Here is a 24,359-nt window from a genome sequence, read left to right on the forward strand (position 1 = left end):
CGAAAAAAATTCCCATATATTGCATATAAGGTCGTGACTTGAATCGTTGGTGAGCGAATTGAACTGTGTTCCGACACCTAATTTTTGATCAGAGTATAGTATTTAGAAAGCTGAGAAAACGAGCTTTCTATCCATGTATGTCACATTTGGACGAAATTCCTCTAAGCTCCAGTGTGAATGAAAGTTCGCGAAATATTAATAAATAATAAGTAAAAAAAGTAAAAAGGCCACTTGAAACTCTCCATACAGCGCTTTCTTGCGGTGATATTTGAAAGCTACCAACAGAGTCATGAAAAACGAAGAATTTTTTTTTTTCGTTTCTTTTGAAAAATGCTCCGGATTCATGTGGGAATTAATAAAATGTGGGATTTTTTTGTATATTTTTTCCCTCATCATTGACTTTTGTACCTTTTCGTTGGTAACTTCTACCAATGAAATTGTCGGGATTTTGTCGTACCCTGTATAATTTTTGGATTTTTTTCTACCAACGTTTGTAACTTCAGGGACATTTCTCTTTTTTGTTTCTTTTTCTATTTTTTTCTCTTCTCCTTTCTCCTTTTTCGTGATGTCCCAAACTCCCCAACCCCAACCTTGGTCTGTGACGTCATGTTCTGTTACCGTAGGAGGGGAAGGTTGCTCGCTTCTCGCAGTTGAAAAATCGGACTTCCCACCAAGGAGGTTATATGTTGATGGAAAAAGCTTTGGTACGAAAATTGTGAAGCCAAGGTCGTCCAAGGTCATGATTCAAATTTTAAGAAGATAAGATCTACACTCTGTCTTTTTACATAATTTAATTTTATCCCATTTATTAACGCATTTTTAGGTTTTATTAAATCAAACATTAAATTTTCGGTCGGTTTATGTTGAGTGATGGAACCAAAAACATGGCGGATCCCCCGATTTTTGGCTTCACAATCAGAACATTGCAGACTTTCTCCTTCAGTGTACAACCTCCTTGTGATCGTTAAATTTTGCTAGCTTCACCAACACCAATGTGCTGTTGTGACGTCACAGCGAAAAATCCGTCTCACAAAAGGGGCAGTTGTACACCTTTTCCTTTGTGCTGTTGTGACGTCACGACGAAAAATCCGTCTCACAAAAGGGGCAGTTGTACACCTTTTCCTTTACGAAAACGAATAGCCGATTTCGATTGTTTCCTTTTTTGGTATGGTTGTGATTTTGTAAAAGGTCGGACTTTTTTTGTCCCGCCTTTAACGCTGAAATATCAACCAATTCCTTAACTATCCTCGGCAGCAGAGCCGTATCTAGGCCAGTCGAGTTGGCTCAGAGGGTAGTGCGTCAGCCTTGCAAAAGCGCTATTAGGCCGCAGGTTCGATTCCCGCCAGATTTTATCCTAACCCTTTGGTGACCGATGTAAACTGTAGCTTGCATCGGTCACCAAAGGACTTAACAGATAGTAAGGTTCGTTGGCTTTCTCTTAGCCTGTCTTCCTTCTCTCTTCGCTATCTTAGCAGGTACCTACAGTTCCCTCTATCAAACCTCTTAAAATGTGCTTTTGTGTTTCATTATAACTCCCCGAACGGTTGGTCAGAAAAAAATAAACAGCCTATATTGCTCCTCATCATTCTCATTTTAATACAATAAACAAGTGGCTGGAAATTAGTACCTAGAGTTTCTCATAATATGTTGTATCTACATTGTAAATTTGTTTGTTGTTTTTACTAATTAGGTATAATGCACTTGAAAGCAAATAATAATCAATTAGGTTCAAAATATACCTATCAAGCTGTCATGAAAGTATGGACACATGGGCACTTTGGGCGCAAAATCGCCTATCGCACATTTTCGCCAGGTAGACCGCCTGCTACTCTCTTATCAGGAAAAAAAAAAAAAACAGTTATTGACTGGCCGTCGATCGACGAGGTGAATCTATGTTGTCAAGACAGTGTGGACGGTTCAGTCGATATCGATCGATGGCCGGTCGACTATGTTTGGACACACCTTAACAAATTGGATAAATAATTTTAGCCAGTTTAGTTAGCTTGGAAATGGAAAGTAGCGCTTCTGCCTTGTAAATGCTAGGCCGCGAGTTCGATTACTGGCTGGGGAGGACTTCTCCTGTCCTGTTTTTCTCCTCTCTTCGCCTTCGGGACGATAAGACCTTCACAGTACTTCAAGTTGGTAGTTTTGTACTTTCTATTTATATTTTTTTCCTTTCAAATAATGGTAGGACACAGACCACGCGAGTCCAATGGGGGCTTTTTTTTTACTTTCTACATTTTATTTTCACCTTACATTACCCTGGAGTCGATTATTATTTTGGGCGGACTCCAATTGCTCCCATTATTTTTACTTTATTTCACCCTGATAAATTATTAATAAAATGTCTTTTCTTTGTGTTACTATATCACAACTTTGGTGCTCACTGCAGCATTGTAGGATTTTTCCAATGGCATGCACCATGCTCTCACGAATCAAACCTGAAACAGTTTGCGCAGAGGTAAAACCCTCGCCCGGTAAAAACAAGGGCGCGAGTTTAATCCCAGTCGAGGCATGGAATTTCATGCTCATTTAGTGGAAGAATTCCACTAAATGTATGAAAACTTGAAAACATTTCCCTTTATTTTTTATTTTTTTACACAAACATCTACACACTCTAGAATTGTGATGAGCAATGTTATCAAAAGATATCGGGTTTATTTTCAATGCTGATACTGTTATATTTCAACATTGACTGACTAATTGGGGACTTTAGGGTGTCAGTTTCCCTCAAGTTTGGCGAAATTGAAAGTGTTTTCAACACAGTATTTTAATGAGACTATTTAATTCTTGGAATTCTTTCATCAAACAAATAGCAAAATTTCACTCAGAAGCCCCTCTTTCAGATAACCATTTAAAATACATAGTGTCCCGTGGCAGCCAATGTGGTGGCACTTTTACGTCCATGGAGGAAAAATTCCAACCATATTCATTTGATCACACTTTTTTGGGAGTTTTACCTCAAAGAAAAAAAAAAAATATATATAAAAAAAATAAAAATATAATTAGCATGACCAACCTCAAAGAGGCCGGTGTTTTGCCGCCCCTGGACGCGCTTCATTTCATAGGACATAGTCTGGGCGCGCATGCCGCTGCTGAGGCCTGCGGCATTCTCAATGCGCGTGGGATTGGTAAAGTGCGCCGATTGACGGGTGAGTTATCTTGCGCGTCGCTTTGTAAGATCAAGTGCGCGTCGCTTTGTAAGGCTAAATGTGTGTCTACTACACATAGTTGACTGGCCGTCGATCGACGAGGTGAATCTATGTTGTCAAGAGTCAAGACAGTGTGGACGGTTCAGTCGACATCGATCGATGGCCGATCGACTATGTTTGGACACACCTTAACAAATTGGATGAATAATTTTAGCCAGACTATAGTTAGCTTGGAAAGTAGCGCTTCTGCCTTGTAAGTGCTAGGCCGCGAGTTCGATTACTGGCTGGGGAGGACTTCTCCTGTCCTGTTTTCCTCCTCTCTTCGCTTTCGGGTCGATAAGACCTTCACAGTACTTCAAGTTGGTAGTTTTGTACTTTCTATTTATATATTTTTTTTCTTTCAAATAATGGTAGGACACAGACCACGCGAGTCTAATGGGGGGCTTTTTTTACTTTCTACATTTTATTTTCACCTTACATTACCCTGGAGTCAATTATTATTTTGGGCGGACTCCAATTGCTCCCATTATTTTTCACTTTATTTTACCCTGATAAATTATTAATAAAATGTCTTTTCTTTGTGTTACTATATCACAACTTTGGTGCTCACTGCAGCATTGTAGGATTTTTCCAAGACTGCCAAACATGTCACATGTGCAATGGTAGAGAATCTTTAAAAGGGGAAGGTATATTGCACAGTGCTTCCTCCGACAGTGAAACAAAGTCAGGCTGGGCGATATCCACCTTGCCTGCTCTGGAATCAAACCTCTGAACTTAGAGCTACCTCTGCATTTTAAGAGAGAGTTTATCAAAAATAGACCTTTATCTGAATTACAACAATGTAAGGATTTCCTGCAATCTGATTGGTTCCTTCATTTTGGGTTGATGACTCATTGCTGTCACATTGATCTGGATGAACTATAGTTAGTTTGGAGAGTAGCCGGTCTGCATTTCAAGCGGTAGGTTGCTGGTTGGATTCCTGCCTGGGGCGGACTTTGTCCTACATAGACAAGGTTCGTTCTCAAAAGAGCTGGCTTTCTTCTATCCAATAAACCTATTGGAAAAAAAAAAATCTTGACTGTTTGCAAGTTGAAAGAGGGTCCCGGGTTCGAAAAATTTCAAATGAAGTTTCATCGAATTGTTCAATAAGCATTGTGCATCTTCTGCACTGTGCACCACGATGTATCTTATACCAGTTATATCTAATCTCCCCGTTTTTGCTTCCTCCTCATACAGAAAGAAGAGGAAGAGCTGAGCAAGATAGCGTCGGGGATAGGCAAAGTATTTCTGCGGAACGTGCGAGAACGAGAGAAAATGCAACTGTTTCTGCTCAAGGATTTTTTGGTTGTAAACCCCAACGGAAAGTAAGAACGATTTTGAAAGTAAAGTATCAATTTCGTTCAAGTGTCGAACCCACAACCTCTTACCTTGAGAACCGTACGGTTCGTTGACCGCCAGTATATGCGGGGTTAGTCGGAACGGCATCAACTCGGGTATGGGGAGCAACTGAGTAGCCACGCCAAATGAGTAGCCAAAGTCTATTCCTACACATCTTCCCGTCTTGGTACACACTAGAGTGTTCTCTAAATGTCGGTCCCCTATACCTGTGGGAACAGAGTATAAGTAGTGTTTTATTCAGTTTAGAACAAGCTGTTCCATAATATCAATTGAGAATGGGGATGGCCTTTCAAATAATGAGAAACAGAGAGCTTTGATAGAGGGAACTGTAACAACGGAGGTCTTATCATCCCGAAATCAAAGAGAGAAGGAAGACAGGATAGGAGAAAGCCAGCCGTTCCGAGAACGAACCTTATCTGTTTAGGATAAAGTTCGCCCCGGGCGGGAATCGAATTTGAAACCGAATGCTTTTAAGGCAGGAGCGCTACCTTCCAAGCTAACTAGATTCTGACTTTTCTGAATTGTGGCTTGTCACAAATATCGTTCCCCACACTTAATATACTACACTAAATTTAGTGACCTGATTTGGACTCGAACCATCAACCTCCAGACATTTCCATTTACACCATATGTAATAGAATATATTTTCTTTGACGTCCTCTGTACGGAAGAGACACGTACTCGTACTACTTAATGTATTACTTATTTATTTTTTATTTACATACATAACCGTAATCGTTCCATCAGTTGATGGGTCGATGTAAAAAGCATCGCCACCATATTCTATCGCTATTGCTATGTACCTGACCATCATTCCCTGTAGGTGGGATCAAAAATAAATCAAGAAATATGTAATAATAAAGAAATTGAACACCAAAAATCGTTCAGCTATCATCAAGAAAGCACAGATGTCAGTCATTTTATCTACCACGTCCATCATCAGGAAAGTCCTGAACGAATGAGAAGAAATTTAGATATTCATATGTTGATTTTCCTATGTGCCTGTGTGCCTTTGAAAGCCTATTTGAGAGGCTGACGAAAAACGACGACCCTGTCTGTACACGGGAAATAGCGAAGAACCGTGTGGTGGTGGTTATGATTATACACAGGGTAGGCTAGGCTAGGCTTGGGGGAAAAATCGTAAACAAAATAAAATATCGATTTTTTTTATTCTTCCGTTTATTTTTTTTCTTCTATTTTTCAAGCCTAGTCTATCTAGCCTCTAGCAGTGTGTATTTTTCCAGGCAATAAGTCAACTCTGGGAGCTTTCAGTAAAACTTCAGAGGCTGCAGGGACGTACCTATGATGATAATTTGAACAGGTCTCTTGAGGGACTGCATAACTCTTATGGTAGACTTGAACCCAGCTATTTTCACGTGATGTCTAGGCACGGGACAGTTTAGTCCAGAGTCCAATTGACAGTTTAGTCCACAGTATTGTAATTCACTAGTATAGTACGTACCTAGGATGATAATTTGAACAGGTCTCTTGAGGGACTGCATAACTCTTATGGTAGACTTGAACCCAGATATTTTCACGTGATGTCTAGGCAGAGGACAGTTTAGTCCAGAGTCCAAGGGACAGTTTAGTCCACAGTATTGTAATTCACTAGTATAGTACGTACCTAGGATGATAATTTGAACAGGTCTCTTGAGGGACTGCATAACTCGAATGGTGGGCTTGAACCCAGCTATTTTCACGTGATGTCTAGGCACGGGACAGTTTAGTCCAGAGTCCAATTGACAGTTTAGTCCACAGTATTGTAATTCACTAGTATAGTACGTACCTAGGATGATAATTTGAACAGGTCTCTTGAGGGACTGCATAACTCTTATGGTAGACTTGAACCCAGATATTTTCACGTGATGTCTAGGCACGGGACAGATTAGTCCAGAATATTGACCGGGTATTTCCAGTCCCTGCTCGTCACCACCACTGCCATAGCTACTTAAATAGCGGGACACCTGGGAAAGATAAAAAGTTCATAGGGAGAATAGAAGATAACTCCTGGGATTTTTTTTTACTTTCTATTACTACAGTATAGCGGAGCTATACTAGTAATGAAAGTATTACAATCGGTTCAAATTTTCAAAATCGGGAAATGGTTGGAAATATTCGTTTTGGGATCCCCTGATGTCAAGTTCACTAAGATTCTAAGAAGTTCACTAAGGGCCGAATTTTAAACTCGGATTATCATTTAATCCTGGTCAGGATTAGCTTCTAGGAGAGCTATTCTATGTGGGAAAGTAATTGCTATGTACCTATATCTTTCCTGGCTTTCTATTTCCCTCTAATTTCGTTTTCTATAGATATCGAACTAGTATTTATTTACACAACAGAAAATATAATAATTGCACTATTCGATGTGTGTCAACGAATTTTGCAAAGGAAAGCTTCATAGGAAAAAAAAAATCGTAGGAAATACTCCCATTCTTTTATGAGAGTTTCTCCTGTGACTTTTCTCCTATGAAGCTTCTCTCCTGCAAAATTGTATTGAACGAATGTCACCCGTCTATGTACAAGAAAATTCCATGCCTTGGCTGAGGGATTGAACCCGCGCCCTCCTGTTTACTAGGCCAGCGCCTTCACCTCTATGCCACCAAGGTCCTATTAAGGTTTATTCGCCTATGGATTCGTAGAAGCTCAACACATCCTTTGGCTTAATGCCTGCCATTCACTTACGATGGGATTTCTATCCGATAAGTTCAACTGATCGATGATTGCATGCGATAACTCATCGTGAGTGGCTTAAGCCTCTGAGTGGGCTTTTTGCTAATGGATAATCTTATCTCTTGATAAGATTAATAAACCGAATAAACGAGTAGGTCGCCTTCAACATTTTCAAGTAATGCACATTCCCCAGCGCCACAATCCCGCCGAACGTTTTAATATGATGCGGCTTCTGCGTCATCTGTAGGAACATCGAATTGGCGAAGATGGTCTTACTAGTGGTGATGTCGAATTTGTTCATTCGGTCCAAAAGTTCCAGCACATTTTTCCGCCTCAAGTTAAGCACAACGACTTCAATGAAAACGAAGGTATTCTAAAATCTAATCCAAACCAATGGTGGCATTACCAGTGTAAAAAGGTTTTTTAAAAGAGATTTGATAGAGAGTAGGTAAGTACTGTAACTACTAAGATCTTATCGTCCCGAAATTGAAGAGAGAAGGAAGACAGGAGAGGAGAAAGCCAGCTGTTCCGCGCAATCGAACCTGTAACCTATCGCTTAAAAGCAGTGGCGTAGCGTGGTCTAAAGTCAAGTGTAAGGCGTGTAGGGCACTAATTTCCATCACCATGCACATTACTACATAAGTCATCGAGACACGTACTCGTACTACTTAATGTATTACTTATTTATTTACAGTGGCGTAGCGTGGTCTAAAGTCAAGTGTAAGGCGTGTAGGGCACTAATTTCCATCACCATGCACATTACTACATAAGTGATGCACATGCTTCTTCATAAATATTTAAGGGTATTTGAGTAAATTTTGAGTGTATGGCCGCCATACACGCCCTACATGGACGCTACGCCACTGTTTATTTACATACATAACCGTAATCGTTCCATCAGTTGATGGGTCGATGTAAAAAGCATCGCCACCATATTCTATCGCTATGTACCTACATATATCTTTCCTGGTTTTCTATTTCCCTCCAATTTCCTCGTTTTCTATAGATATCGAACTGGTATTTATTTACACAACAGAAAATAGGCATAATTGCACTATTCGATGTGTGTCAACGAATTTTGCAAAGGAAAGCTTCATAGGAAAAAAAATCGTAGGAGAAAATACTCCCATTCTTTTATGAGAGTTTCTCCTGTGACTTTTCCCCTATGAAGGTTCTCTCCTGCAAAATTGTATTGAACGAATGTCACCCGTCTATGTACAAGAAAATTCCATGCCTTGGCTGAGGGATTGAACCCGCGCCCTCCTGTTTACTAGGCCAGCGCCTTCACCTCTATGCCACCAAGGTCCTATTAAGGTTTATTCGCCTATGGATTCGTAGAAGCTCAACACATCCTTTGGCTTAATGCCTGCCATTCACTTACGAATGATTGCACACTGATCGATGATTGCATGCGATAACTCATCGTGAGTGGCTTAAGCCTCTGAGTGGGCTTTTTGCTAATGGATAATCTTATCTCTTGATAAGATTATCCATTCTTATCTCTTGATGATAATCTCATCTCTTGATAAGATTAATAAACCGAATAAACGAGTAGGTCGCCTTCAGCATTTTCAAGTAATGCACATTCCCCAGCGCCACAATCCCGCCGAACGTTTTAATATGATGCGGCTTCTGCGTCATCTGTAGGAACATCAGCATCATGCGTCGCGACTCCGGGCACATCTCGTACCACTTGTTCTGATATATACTCTGGCGGACCAGACAGTTCGACATATCTCTTTTTTCAGCCATACAACTGGGTGATAGTTTCTAGCCTAAAGTGTTCTACAAGTTTCTAGCCATGATTAACTGGCTCGTCCTGAACCGCAGTCAACCATCGTGAGGACTTGTGCTTGTTCTTTTCAAGCGGAGAGAACCCTTTGAAACAATCAGCTAGCTAGGCTGGTTAGGGTTAGCTGTTCTCCTCCCTGCTTATAGTCGCACAGCCAGACGCTAGTCTACTCTCTGTTTAACGTCCCCTAGCTAGACCTCACCTAAGTAACTGATCTATTGTATTGGATGAATGCCACACTCCTTACTTGGCCTAAGTTAGTCTTGTCCATGGTCACAATATGTTCCAAGTGACACCTGAGCACAGTCCCTGGCAGCGTACATAGCGCTAAACTCCCGTACAGTTTACTCTCATGCGCGCTAAACTTGAGCTGATCTATGAGCGCGACTAGCGCCGGATACACACCTTTAGACTGCTGGGGTAAAGGGACTTCTCAGTCCTATTCAGGCAAGATAAACAAGGTTTATTCTATTCTATGTTGGACAAAACCTTACTTACTCTTCTTCTTCTTCTTCTTCTTCCTAGCCTTTTCCTATTTAAATGGGGTCGGCTCGGCCTTACTTACTAAAGCTCGGAATTCGAACATTTTCTGATGGAACACGATACATTTCCTCATGTCTGAAAGGTCCCGAGCTCTGTTGGCCGCATCATGATAGAATCTGAACCGCGTATTTCTTTGCGGAACATACACATGCGTTTTTCCCAGCGCCTTCAGTTGTCTTGACAAAACCAAGTGTTGTCCCGCGAGATGGAGTAGGATGAACGGAAAGAACAGGGCTTCCGTGACTCCCAGTGAGAACCAGAGAAAAGCCGCGTAAATTTCCAGTAGGTAGAAGGGCCAGAAGTAGTGCGGTTCGCTTGTGTCGACATGCGGTAGGTAGATGCACAACGGAAGACGATTCTGCGGATTCTTAAGGCCGTAAATGGTCTGAATCTTCTCGCATTCCTTCCTGTCGATGGAGAAGAACGGGGTGGTCAGTTTGAAGAATATGGAGAACACAATCAGACCTCCGAAGATGAAGAAAATCAGCCGCTCCACTTTTCGCGAATTAACGAAAATGCTCGGGTTACTCGTGACATCAAATCTATTCATTCGGTCTAGCAGTTTCAGCAAGTCCGTTCTTCGGGAGTTGAGCAGCAGGATTTCAAAGTAGATGAGAGCCCCGCCAACATTCTCCATACTGTTGAGGAGGAACTCTACAAAGTTCTTCGAGGACCAGCGGATTATGCAGGCTACGTTCAGGATCAGGAGAATTCCGGAGAAAACGAACACGAACTTCAAGTAGAACCTCCTCAAGTAAGACCTTTTGGAGAGGTTATTTCGGGGCAGATTGAAGAGACCGAGGGTATTCAGAAGTTTCAATATGAGATGAATATATCGCGTTACTCTTTCTTCTCGAACACTTGCTGCAAGGGTAAATATGGCTTTCAGTTTTGCCAGATTCTTCCACATGATGATTTTGACAAGTATAGCACTTTTGAAGGTATACACGGGAACCCAGAAAAGTCTTTATTCTATTCTGGTTGGTTGTTATCAAATGCTGGAAATTGACTATCAGATCATTTTCCTCATTATTCTATTCTATTCTATACATACACAAATGTTTCCTTCACAGACAGCCTAGTAAGTTTCAAGGGTGGTGTGTCTGCCTTGTAAACGCTAGGCCACCAGTTCCGATTCCCGTTCGGGGCGAACTTTATCCTAGACGAATAAGGTTTTCGTTCTCAGAACGACTGGATTTCTTCTATCTTGCCCTCCTCTCTTCGATTTCGGGACGATAATACTTTCGCTGTTACAGTTCCCTCTGTCCAACTTCTTGAAAAAATATTCCCTTTACAACTGTTTTATTTCCTTCACCAATAACAAGAGTTGGTCTACTGACCACGCAGACTTGGTTTGATGAAGCGTAGAAATAAAATAATTTACGAACCCATGTAATTATAACGCCTCCAGCAAACTTTTGTTCGAGAAAACGGACCAAAGTTTTTAAAGAAAGTCGGGGTAACAATTTTCTCGTAAATAATAGGGACTGTTACATCGGTAGGGGGAAAATTCAAAAGTCGTAGGTGTAGGATGAGGCTTTTTTGTCTTTTCTTTAAGAGGTTTGACAGAACTGAAACAATGGAGATCTGGTGATCCTATCGCCCCGAAATCAAAGACAAAAGGAAGACAAGAGAAAGCCAGTCGTTCCTTATCTGTGTAGGATAGAGTTCGCCCCCGGGCGGAAATCAAACCCGCGACCTAGCGCTTACAAGGCTGACACGCTACTCTCCAATCTAACTACGCTGGCATTTCTTTTTCACATTATACACGGCTAGCATACAGACGAATAAGGTCGCCGTACCTATAAATAAATAAATGCCGTTTCTTTGTGTTATTATACAGTAGAACCTCGATTATTTCAACCTCCACATTTTCAACTCTCTATTATTTCAACCCCAAAATCAGTTCAAAATAGGGTATTTATAAACCATTTTGTTCTTTTGTGTATAAATTTTCCCCCTTTTTTCATTGTTTTATACGGAATTTCAATTATTTCAACTTTCGATTATTTCAACTTTCGATTATTTCAACTACCCTCGGTCCCAATTAGTTGAAATAATCGAGGTTCTACTGTATCTAAGCTTTGGTTCTCACTGCAGCATTGTAGGATTTTCCAAATATCTCAATAACTCAGCTCCCAATGTTTACCTACCATGCTGTCACCGATCGCTCTGGGCGTTTATATGTCATAGCTACTCATTTTCCTCACGAAGCAGAGTGGGCCCCGCAACAGCCAGTCACGGAATCAATCATTTGCATGAATTTTTTGACCCCGCCGGGAATCGAACCCGGGTCTCCCGCGTGCAAGGCGAGCGCAGTGACCACTACACCATGAGAGCTGACCCCAGGTAGCCGTACCTATTATCGTCCAGGTTAGAATTGAGTCGGTTCAGGTGCGCACGCGCAAAGTAGAACTGATTTCGACCAATGGCTGCGTCGATGAGGGTGAGCGCGTTGCTGATGTTGCGCGCGCACAGGTTTTGTCTGAGCTCGTGATCTAGAAAAAAAAATTGTCCATAATAAATTAAACTCCCTGTTAGCCAGCCTACTTACATAGCTTACTATGGGGCAAAACATCTACCTACCCAATTTTACATTTTTACTTTTTACATCCATATTATCATACGTTTATGTAAATAATTCTTCTTATCTTTATATACCTTTGTTCATGTAATTGCAATGTATTTGTTATTATCATTAATAAAATTGCGTTTGAACGCCTAAAAAAAAAAAAAAAATAGAATAGTTGCGCTTAAGTGAGAGAAGTTTCTATGTCAAAGAGTAGAAAAATGAGGAACAATGGAATCTTTTACGATCTTCTACGGCTACGATAAATCGATTTAAAAAATACCGGTAAATCTTGAACTCTGACGTCACGGCATACGCTCCCGTTAGGGGTCGCAAATCCCGCACGTTTCCAATCCCGCGGGATCCCGCGCGGGATTTGGCCAATCCCGCGGGATCCAGCGCGGGATCCCGTGATGATGGCAGTGTGGAGGTGTGTTGGCACCTTTAGCTGTAGCCGCCTGGGGATGATAAAAAAAGGGTTTGATAGCATGGAGTAGGATGAACGGAAAGAACAGGGCTTCTGTGACTCCCAGTAAGAACCAGAGAAAAGCCGCGTAAATTTCCAGTAGGTAGAAGGGCCAGAAGTAGTGCGGTTCGCTTGTGTCGACATGCGGTAGGTAGATTTTTTTATATATATATTTTATATAAATATTTATAGAAAACCTAAATGTATTATTGTAAAATTGTAAATTGTGTATAATGTTGTAACAATCACAATAAAATAAAATTGAATTGAATTGAAAATCACGGTCTGTTATAGATTTAAAAGCTATAGCAAGTTTTTTGTTGGAGGTTTGAAAAAGGGCAAATGTATGACATTTATTTTTTAAATTAATTAAATTCAAATAAATAAAAAAAAGGAATTTTAATTGTGTTGAGCATAAATGCTCGTCACAAATGTCGTTCCCTGCCTAATGCACGACGCTAAATTTTATGACTTGACTAGGACTCGAACCACCAACCTCCAGATCCGAAGTCCACGGCGCTAACCACTACACCACTGAGGTTGGGTAAATAAAAATAAATAACGCGGAACCACATCTTGCACTGCAATAAGCTTAGCTTTAGACCACCTTTGTTTCTCGGTAACTATCCAATATCCTATCCGACAACCGACAATATCCTATCCGACAACCCTATCCAATATCCTATCCGACAACCCTATCCAATATCCTATCCGACAACCCTATCCAATATCCTATCCGACAACTAAATAAAATACTTTTACAAGTAGGTAAATGGGAAGTCTTCAATCACAAATATCACCATGAAATGTACGAAAAAACGAGAATTTTGGTTTAGATGCCTCGAAAAGAATGGCCTATCCAGGTGTGTATTCCGATTTGTACTAGTGTCTCTTCTTCCTCAATTTTATACCAGACTTAACACCTTCGTATTTCACCAAACTAACTGAAACAAAATAATAAGGTCTAATTAAACTGAAATAAAGTTCGGAACTTTGGGGGGCTGTCCCAATAAGTGATGGCCTATCCAGGTGTGTATTCCGTTTCGTACTAGTGTCTCTTCTTCCTCAATTTTATACCAGACTTAACACTCTTGTATTTCACCAAACTAACTGAAACAAAATAATAAGGTCTAATTAAACTGAAATAAAGTTCGGAACTTTGGGGGGCTGTCCCAATAAGTGGGTACTCAGATACTTTTCGATATTAGGTTGTTTTCTCCCTAGACACCTACTTGGGCGAAAGAATCCTAGATAGAAACTTTCTGATATTTTAGCTGTTTTTCCCTCATGCTTCGTTACAAGGAAAATATTCTCGAGAATCGAACCCCATACCCTGGAATGCAAAACCGTGGGTTGAGTCTAATGGGGTTTCTTTCTGTGGGTCATTTCAGAGGGGTGTACTCTCTTCACTTTTTCTGTACCTATCTATTTTCCCCATCCGTGGCACAAGCTTCGGCTTTTACGGATGGGTATACCATTCGTTAACAATTTATTTGATGAGAGAGTTGTTCTGAAAAACCAATAAATGGAAACTTATAAATTTTTAAAAAAAAAAAAAAATATTTTGTGATTTTCTAGGAACAATTCAAACAGACAAACATAAAACATATTAGTACATACCTAGCAACCTCCGTGCCCGAGTGGGTATCACACTAGGCTTGCACGCAGGAGGTCCGGGTTCGATTCCCGGCGGGGCCGAGGTTTTTTTCGGCTCTGTGCTTGGAGTTCGGGGTACACTCAACCTCGTGAGGACAATTGAGTAGCTACTTTAATCGAGTAGCGACCAGTGGCGGCATTACAAGTCAAAGAGACGAGCGATAATAAATATGATGATTGAGTAAATGAAAGACGGAAAGACGTGTAATACTGTGATACCCACAAAGTTGTGAGAAAGCTCTCTGCTTTAACACAAAGATTCATGATTTAGATTTAGCATTTAGATATTAGTACATACCTTATAGGGGAGTTCCGAGTTACGTCCCGAGGGTCAAATCCCTCTTGCGGTCCCAACTGGTGTTTCTTCGCCTCATATTTTTTGCTGTATATATGTAGAGAAGATCCGCCATATTGCATCTTATCTCACTTCAATAGATATCGAGAGCAACTTCAGGAGAAGAATGATTACATCGAATACTGTCTGTCTACTTACAAAAGTGAATAATAGAATACATAGAAAAAAAGCCCTTCAATTTATTCCAAGTCTTCTTCGCCTTTTCCCGTGTTCAGACGGGGTAGGCGTTTTTCGTCAGCTTCTCAATCAACCCTGGGCTGACATTTGATTTTAGCTACAAAATTTTACACGTTTATGCCCTTCGCACTCAACCTTTGCTAGTGAGTTTTAGCGTCCCGTTAACTGAACCCTTTAACGTTATCTGACGAAAACTCAAATAACGTTAAAAAGTTCAGTTATAGGGACGGAACGCGAATTTCTGTGACAAAAACTCTCTACTATTTCTTTAGGAAGGGAAATTTCGGGCTGGTATTCTCCCTGTTTAAAGTCCCCCAGCCAAACTTTTTTTTCACGAGGTTTGATAGAGGGAACTGTAACTGCTATGGTCTTATCGTCCCGAAAATCGAAGAGAGAAGGAAGACAGGATAGGAGAAAGCCAGCCGTTCCGAGAACGAACATTATCCCATCAGGATAAAATCCGCCCCGGGCGGGAATCGAACCCGCGGCCTAGCGCTTACAAGGCAGACGCACTACCAACTAAGCTAACTAGGCTGACTGGGGGACCTTAAACAGCCTGAAATTTCCCTTGCTACAGAAATGGTTTCAGGCCCCCTTGACCAAACTTTGGTGTTACCAGAGTAGAGAGAAAATTTAAATTAAAATTTTCTCAGTAATGCTGTGATAGTGATATCCACATGTCATATAGAATTATAGATGCTTTCAGCTTCATCTATACCTATAAATAAAATTGTAGATTTGTCTGTACATTGCTTAGAATCGTGAAATTTTGTGGTGTGTGTGTGTGTGGTGGTGGGTGTGGTGTGTGTGTGTATGGTGGTGGGTGTGTTTGTGTGTGTGTGGTGGTCCCGTACAAAGGACGGGTCAACCACTAGTTACAAATAAACAAATGAATTTTATTCATGAGTTAGATTTTTTACCTGTGGGTATTGGGCGGTGAGTAGGAATAGCAAGGCAGTAGATTGAGAATGATGAAGTTTGAGAGAGTCAAAGTGAGTCGCATTGGACTCAGTCCATGATTTGAATGCCGCTAGGAATGAGTCTGTCAAGGAAATCACACGACAATCTAGGTATTATAAAACGAAATTTAAGAAAAAAAAAAAAAAAAAAAAATTGAGCGCCGAATTTTTTGAAATATAATTTTAAAAAAAAAAAATTAAAAAAAAAAAAAAAAAAAAAAAAAAAAAAAAAATTGAGCGTCGAATTTTTTGAAGAAAATTACCTAATCAAAAACACAAAGAACTGTCCTTCTTAGAGAGGTTTGATAGAGGGAACTGTAACTGCCAAGGTCTTATCGTCCCGAAATTGAAGAGAGAAGGAAGACAGGATAGGAAAAAGCCAGCTGTTCCGAGAACGAACCTTATCCGTTCAGGATATAATCCGCCCCGGGCGGGAATCGAACCCGCGACCTAGCGCTTACAAGGCAGACGCGCTACCCTCCAAGCTAACTAGCTGGCAAATAAAGATTAAACTAAGATTTTCACAAAGAAAATTAATGAAGATATCAATCACCCTTCTTTATTTCCTTGTTTATCTTTGATGTATTAATTTTCTGCATTATTTATTTGTAAAAAATAAAACAAAAAGTATTTGAAAAATAAATAAATAAATCTGACCATTTAAATAATGGAATAGAAAATGTTCTACTCACCGCTAAGAGGGCCAGCTTTGAGACTCTGCGCGCGCAGCAAATGCTTCATGAGGCACGGATCAAGCCACGCCCTATTCCACTCCCCCTCTACCTTCTCCTCCAATGCTGTCTCTAGCTCCTCCCACTGCGACAGCCAATGAAACGTCGAGTAGTAGCTGTCGTGAAGAATAGTCAGCGGAGTGCTATCCAGAGCGGCCTAGAAGACATAACTCAGTGAGTAACTCGTGATTCATTCAGAAAAGATTGACTCATTTAAACAACTCACTCCTTGACTCACCGGAACACAATCACTAATGGCTAAAAAGCTCCAAAAGAGTTCCCAATTCTCAGGCCTTTCCCTCGAACTTGCCACAGAGATTCGATAAATTAAGTAGATCAAAAATATCCTAGGGCCCTATTTCCAGAAGGTTCGGCCGTTATTCCGGACCAAAGTTCCGCTATTTAGGGCTATACAGGGAAAAAGCTCTGACAATTGAGAACTTAGTCTTAGAGCTTTTCTTTTTAGAAATACCTATGTTGTAATTATATAGCTGGCTCAAAACAAAAAAAAAAAAACCTTTGCCTGGTTGCAGGGTGACCCTTGCCCTTAATGGGTGCCATAGGCTTTATTATATTATTATTAGGGAAAAAGCTCAAAAGGAACTAGCGCTTCTCACGACTTTACCTTTAGCCACAGGTCGTTCAAAATTTGCAGATAGCTTCCATAATCAATGATGATCAAACATGTCCGCGGGCCGGACCTCGACAAATGTACGGTTCGGTCGCTATTATGTACGGTAGTGTTGAGTCACCGTAGAGTCGAGGGAAAGGCGCTATAAACAAGGTATATTCTATTCTATTACGTCAAATCTTACAAAAAGCTCAAGAAGAATTCGCAGTTCTGAGTACCTGATAATGTTTCCTCGCTTTCCGATAATTGGAGTTTTGTTCAGCGTCCAGAGCTTTCTTCAGATCTGAGTTGTTCTGCTGAGCCAGAATCCCGTTGATAATATCGAACTCGTCTGTGAAAGAGAAAAAGCTATGGAAATAGACCCCCGAGACATGGAAATTCATGTGATGTCCTCACCAGATTTTTCTTTTTTCAAGTTTAGAATAGCCTAGCGTTGTGTAGCGTCACCAAATGAAAAATGTTTTCAAAAGGGGGAACTAGGGCAACAAAAATTCGTAAAAAAAAAAGCTGACTCACCAAATGTTGACTCAGTGACTCACCAATTGTTGACTCAGTGACTCACCAATTATTGACTCAGTGACTAACCAATTGTTGACTCAGTGACTCACCAATTATTGACTCAGTGACTCACCAAATGTTGACTCAGTGACTCACCAATTGTTGACTCAGTGACTCACCAATTATTGACTCAGTGACTCACCAAATGTTGACTCAGTGACTCACCAATTATTGACTCAGTGACTCACCAACTGTTGACTCAGTGACTCACCAATTATTGACTCAGTGACTAACCAATTGTTGACTCAGTGACTCACCAATTGTTGACTCAATGACTCACCTATACTCTTATACAGATCAATCAGCTCCATATGACACGCACTGATCACATGCTCATCCCCCAGTTTGATTATTTTCCGTGCTGATTCGTCTTCATCTTCCCGAGGTGCTGATTCAACCAGCTTATCACTGTGCGGACTGTGCAATTCAATTTATAGAGTTAGTTAAAACATTAATGGTGGATATTACCTGTGACTATTGAGAAATTTCACTAATGGGGGAATTTTTAATGATCCAAAAGGTAGGAGTTTTTCGAAACTCCTGTTTGCATGATTAAAAACTATATTTTTGATCATTAAAAAATCTCCCATTAGTGAAATCTCGAAATCTCTCATTAAGTCATTAGTGAAATCCACCATAAACGTTACACACAATTTACAAAATACAGGGGGGAGAAATATGACTTCGAATGTACGCCCCCAGGGGAATAAATTAGAAATATGACTATACCCCACACATGCCTTCAGGCACACTCCATTTTGTCAAGGATCTAGGTTTTCCTTACCCTTGGGATCAGTTTGATTTCATGGTCTCAAGCCACATATTTAATTGGCTCGTCCTGAACCGCAGTCAACCATGGTGAAAACGTGTGCTTGTAAAAAAAAAAAGCTTGGACGGTAGCGCGTCTATTTTACAAAGTCTAGGCCACGGGACAAGCTCAGGTCCTCATAATGGTTGACTGTGGTTCTGGACGAGTAAAGTAATTTTGGCTAGAGACAATGAACCCCTTTCGGTGAAGCTACACCGCTACAAGAACGGGTTCGATTCCTACCCGGGCTGAACTTCATCCTAAAGAGTTAAGGGGTATGCTACGACACAGACCACAAGCGTCCAATGAAGTAGTTGTTTCATTGCTCCGAAATAAAAACGGCGGTAAAACACTCATTTTTTTACCATTCTATTTTACTTACCCACAGCACTCATCTGGGCGAGAGACACATTTCTCAAGGTCACCTTCATCTCCAGTGTTGCCAGCTCTTCCCGCCCACCCCGGCTAAGGTCCCACACGTGGGTCAACTTGGCAACATTGCTTCGGCTGGGATCTCGCAGGCTATTGGCTACCAGGGCAGTTTCCATGGTAACGGACAGCGCGTCTAATTGGTCCGCCCTAGAGGACCACATGGTCAGCTGTTGGGATAGGCTGAGCTCGGCTAGATTTGATGCCTGTGGATAGAATAGAATAAACCTTGTTTATCCTGCTCGAATGAGACTAAAAAGTCCCTTTACCCCAGCAGTCTAAACAAGGTCTCATGTATTTTATGGGTTTAACATGGCGTCTAATTGGTCCGCCCCAGAGGACCACATGGTCAGCTGTTGGGATAGGCTGAGCTCGGCTAGACTTGATGCCTGGGGAATAAACAGGAGGGCGTGCGTTCGATCCCAGCCGAGGCATGGAATTTTATCCTCATTGGCGAGTTTTTGAAATCAAAATTAAAATAGAATATACCGCGTTTATCCTGCTCGAATGAGACTAAAAAGTCCCTTCACCCCAGCAGTCTAAACAAGGTTTCGTTTATTTTATGGGTTTACCAACATAATACAATACATGATGATTACAAAAGTGGATAATAGAATACATAGAAAAAAACCCTTCAATTTATTCCAAGTCTTCTTTGCCTTTTCCCGTGTTCAGACGGGGTAGGCGTTTTTCGTCAGCTTCTCAATCAACCCTGGGCTGACATTTGATTTTAGCTACAAAATTTTACATGTTTATGCCCTTCGCACTCAACAACCTTTGCTAGTGAGTTTTAGCGTTCCGTTAACTGAACTCTTTAACGTTATCTGACGAAAACTCAAATAACGTTAAAAAGTTCAGTTATAGCAGTGATTCTCAAACTTTTTTGCATGGCGCCCCCTTTTGGCATAATCTCATTTTTTCACCCCCCCCCTACCTTACCCAACCCCTCGGTATATTATTTTTACCTATGGGTTTTATGGAATAACAAAACGAGAATGCTTTTGGAGAGGTTATTTCGGGGCAGATTGAAGAGACCGAGCGCATTCAGAAGTTTCAATATGAGATGAAGATATCGCGTTACTCTTTCTTCTCGAACACTTGCTGCAAGGGTGAATATGGCTTTCAGTTTTGGCAGATTCTTCCACATGATGATTTTGACAAGTATAGCACTTTTGAAGGTATACACGGGAACCCAGAAAAGTCTTTATTCTATTCTGGTTGGTTGTTATCAAATGCTGGGAATTGACTATCAGATCATTTTCCTCGTTATTCTATTCTATTCTATACATACCTACACAAAGGTTTCCTTCACAGACAGCCTAGTAAGTTTCAAGGGTGGTGTGTCTGCCTTGTAAACGCTACGCCACCAGTTCCGATTCCCGTTCGGGGCGAACTTTATCCTAGACGGATAAGGTTTTCGTTCTCAGAACGGCTGGATTTCTTCTATCTTGCCCTCCCTCCTTTCTTCGACTTCGGGACGATAATACTTTCGCTGTTACACTTCCCTCTGTCTAGGGTCTCCAGATCAAATTTTTAAAAAGTAGGACATTTGGTTCCAAAAACCCGGACATTCCATCGAAAACCCGGATATTTCCCACGGGCTGTTATAGATTTAAAAGCTATAGCAAGTGTTGTTGGAGGTTTGAAAAAGGGAAAATGTATACATTTATTTTTTAAATTAATTAAATTCAAATAAAAAAAAAGGAATTTTAATTGTGTTGAGCATAAATGCTCGTCACAAATGTCGTTCCCTGCTTAATGCACGACGCTAAATTTTATGACTTGACTTGGACTCGAACCACCAACCTCCAGATCCGAAGTCCACGGCGCTAACCACTACACCACTGAGGTTGGTTAAATTCAAATAAATAACGCGGAACCACATCTTGCACTTTGCACTGCAATAAGCTTAGCTTTAGACCACCTTTGTTTCTCGGTAACTCCCCATCCAATATCCTATCCGACAATCCCGATTCTATTTCGACCCTGACGAGATTTCTAACACGGAATAACTTTATTAATCTTAAAATACTAATAATAATAAAATGTAAATGCAATTTGTGTTATTATGTCACAACTTTGGTGCTCACTGCAGCATTGTAGGATTTTTCCCAATAAGTATCTCAATAATCCTAAACAAACAATGTTTACCTATCATGCTTGCTATGCGCATTTACATGTCATAGCTACTCATTTTCCTCACGAGGCTGAGTGAGCCCCGCAACAGCCAGTCACGGGGATCAATCATTTGCATGATACAAATTTCTTGACCCCGCCGGGAATCGAACCCGGTTCTCCCGCGTGCAAGGCGAGTGCAGTAACCACTACGCCATGGGAGCTGACTAATAATAATAATAAACATATTTGAACTTTACAATTTTCCTGGACATGTTGACAGAGCACCGCCATACACACTCACCTCCTCTCTCATAGTCCTCAGGATGTCCGAGCCGTGTCCACACGTCCACTATTCGGTCCAGCTTCCCGTCACACGACAGCAGCTCCACACGGCTAGCATACAGACGAATAAGGTCGCCGTACCTATAAATAAAGAAATAAATGCCATTTTTTGTGTTATTATACAGTAGAATTTATTTATACTTGTATTTGCATATTTGTAAACCCTACCTATGAAAATAAATAAGACCTTGTTTAGACTGCGGGAGTAAAGGGACTTTTCAGTCTCATTCTGAAACCCTACCTCTGTCCAACTTCTTGAAAAAAATATTCCCTTTACAAGTGTTTTGTTTCCTTCACCAATAACAAGAGTTGGTCTACTGACCACGCAGACTTGGTTTGATGAAGCGTAAAAATAAAATAATCTACGTGCCCATGTAATTATAACGCCTCCAGCAAACTTTTGTTCGAGAAAACGGACCAAAATTTTTAAAGAAAGTCGGGATAACAATTTTCTCGTAAATAATAGGGACTGTTACATCGGTAGGGGGAAAATTCAAAAGTCGTAGGTGTAGGATGAGGCTTTTTTGTCTCTATTCTATTCTAGAACCTCGATTATTTCAACCTCCATATTTTCAACTCTCTATTATTTCAACCCCAAAACCAGTTCAAAATAGGGTATTTATTAACCATTTTGTTCTTTTGTATCTAAAATTTTCCCCCTTTTTCATTGTTTTATATGGAATTTCAATTACCTATTTCAACTTTCGATTATTTCAACTACCCTCGGTCCCAATTAGTTGAAATAATCGAGGTTCTACTGTATCTAAACTTTGGTGCTCACTGCAGCATTGTAGGATTTTCCAAATATCTCAATAATCCTAACATCCAATGTTTACCTACCATGCTGGCACCGGTCGCTCTGGGCGTTTATATGTCATAGCTACTCATTTTCCTCACGAGGCTGAGTGGGCCCCGCAACAGCCAGTCACGGAAGCAATCATTTGCATGAATTTTTTGACCCCGCCGGCAATCGAACCCGGGTCTCCCGCGTGCAAGGCGAGCGCAGTGACCACTACACCATGAGAACTGACCCCAGGTAGCCGTACCTATTATCGTCCAGGTTAGAATTGAGTCGGTTCAGGTGCGCACGCGCAAAGTAGAACTGGTTTCGACCTTTCACATTATCTACAAACAAACATAATTTTATTATCAAAAAGCAATAAGTAATCGAGGGAAAAAAGTTACTTACCAAAGCTCGAAATTTCACCGTTTTTTGATGAAAGACAATGCATTTCCTCATTTCCAAAAGATCACGTCTCCTCTTCAGTCCATCTTGATAGATTCTCGAACAGCTGGTTTGTGGAATATAATGCGGTTTTCTCAAATACACATGTTGTTTGCCCAAAGCTCTCAATTGCTTGGACAACACCAGGTGTTGTCCCGCAAGATGAAGCAGGATGAATGGGAAAAACAGAGCCTCTACAAGGCCCAGGGAAAACACGAGCAAAGCCCAATACAATTCCAGTGCATATAAGAACCAGAAGTACCGAGGTTCACTTGTATCCACATAGGGGAGGGAGAGACACAAAGGTAGTCTATTCTGAGGGTGCTTTAACCCGTAAATCAGCTGCACATACTCGGCCTCTGTCTCACTGATGGAGAAAAACGGATTGACAAATTTGACAGATACCGAGAAGAAAATCAGGCTTCCGAAGATGAAAAAGATCACGCGTTCAGCCTTGCGGCAATTGGCGAAGATGGTCTTACTACTGGTGATGTCGAATTTGTTCATTCGGTCCAAAAGTTCCAGCACATTTTTCCGCCTCAAGTTAAGCACAACGACTTCAATGAAAACGAAAGTCATCCCACAAGTTTCCATAATAATTAGAAGAAACTCAACTAAATTTTTTGAAGAACACCGGACAAGGCAGGATATGTTGCAGATCAGGAATATGGCGTAAAAAACAAATACAAACTTCATGTAGACGGTTATGGGGTGGGATTTTTGAGGGTTCTTCGATGGTAGACTGAAAAGACCAAGGAGAGCCACAAGTTTCAATATAAGATCGAGAAATTGGGTCACTTTTTGCTCTTGACGGGCGAACTTTTCTCTCATCTTTACCACGGTTCGCCACATGTTAGAAATCAGTTCTAACAGTATGACTGTTTTTTTTTTGACCCAAAAGGATCGGGACTGAACTCGGCACAAACAAGGTCGTCGGGACTCAATCCGTTGACTCCCTGTTAGCTGAACAAGACACGCACAAATATGGATTTTTCTTGGAAATCAGGTTTTGCAGTATGGCTCCGGACCAGTTTTTAGATGTCGACTTTTGTTGACTACAGTTTATTGTTGTGTTTTTGTTGTTGTAGCGACAGTCCAATCAATCGCGTATCAGGCCAATGACTATTGCAAATTCCTTGCGTTTAGTTCTTTTTTTTTTTTTTTGGTTGGACTATCGTTTTGAACAGTATGGCTTCGGATAAGTGGATGTCTACTTTTTTTACGCCTAAGATGAGACTTGGAGACTTGGTCGCAAATTTAGCTAAAAGACAGAAAGAATTAAAGAAATGGGTGATTAATATAATTATAACACTAACGCCCTTCAGCGAAACTTTAGTTTGAAAGTTCTAAAAAGGCTGGTGCAACTTTTGCCTCGATATCAATGGTCAAGCAACAGGCATTGGTTGGGCTGTCAAAAATTTGTGAGAAGTGAAGTTACAAAGTGGACTTACTTGGCTTTCAAGGAACGACCGACCCTTACTGATCCATTCTCTTGAGAAGCGGACAATAAATTAAATCTTCATGTTTTTTCTAGGGCTTTTCTCCCGTTTTGTCGGTGGTGTAGTGGTCAAGACGCTCGCCTGGTAAACAGGAGGGCGTGGGTTCAATCCTAGCCGAGGTATGGAATTTTATCCTCAATATAATTTGAGAATTTGACAACAATAATAGTAGTAGCCTACTGCTGGAGTAAAGGGACTTTACAGTCCTATGTATAAATAAGCACTATTATTATTACTATTTTCCTTCCAGATTTTTTCTCTTTTAATCCAAGTTTTCACCT

At 40.8% G+C, this 24,359-nt stretch overlaps 1 protein-coding gene across 2 annotated transcripts in view; it reads right to left on the reverse strand.

The window, feature by feature from the left end:
- Positions 1 to 24,110, reverse strand: part of LOC113470606 — a 27,532-nt gene extending 3,422 nt beyond the window's left edge. Inside the window, exon 1 of one of the 2 annotated variants that reach the window (XM_026829162.1) lies at positions 22,544 to 24,110. In XM_026829162.1, coding sequence (XP_026684963.1) covers positions 22,544 to 23,431 — 888 coding nt within the window. In that variant the 5' untranslated portion in view covers positions 23,432 to 24,110. Of the gene's footprint in view, positions 1 to 9,577; positions 10,739 to 22,543 lie in introns of those variants that run through there. The other variant, XM_026829163.1, reaches the window with a different exon arrangement.
- Between the last annotated feature and the right edge of the window lie 249 nt (positions 24,111 to 24,359).

The sequence above is a fragment of the Diaphorina citri genome, unplaced genomic scaffold (assembly GCF_000475195.1).
Source record: "Diaphorina citri unplaced genomic scaffold, Diaci psyllid genome assembly version 1.1 scaffold1692, whole genome shotgun sequence".
NCBI classification, from domain to species: Eukaryota; Metazoa; Arthropoda; class Insecta; order Hemiptera; family Psyllidae; genus Diaphorina; species Diaphorina citri.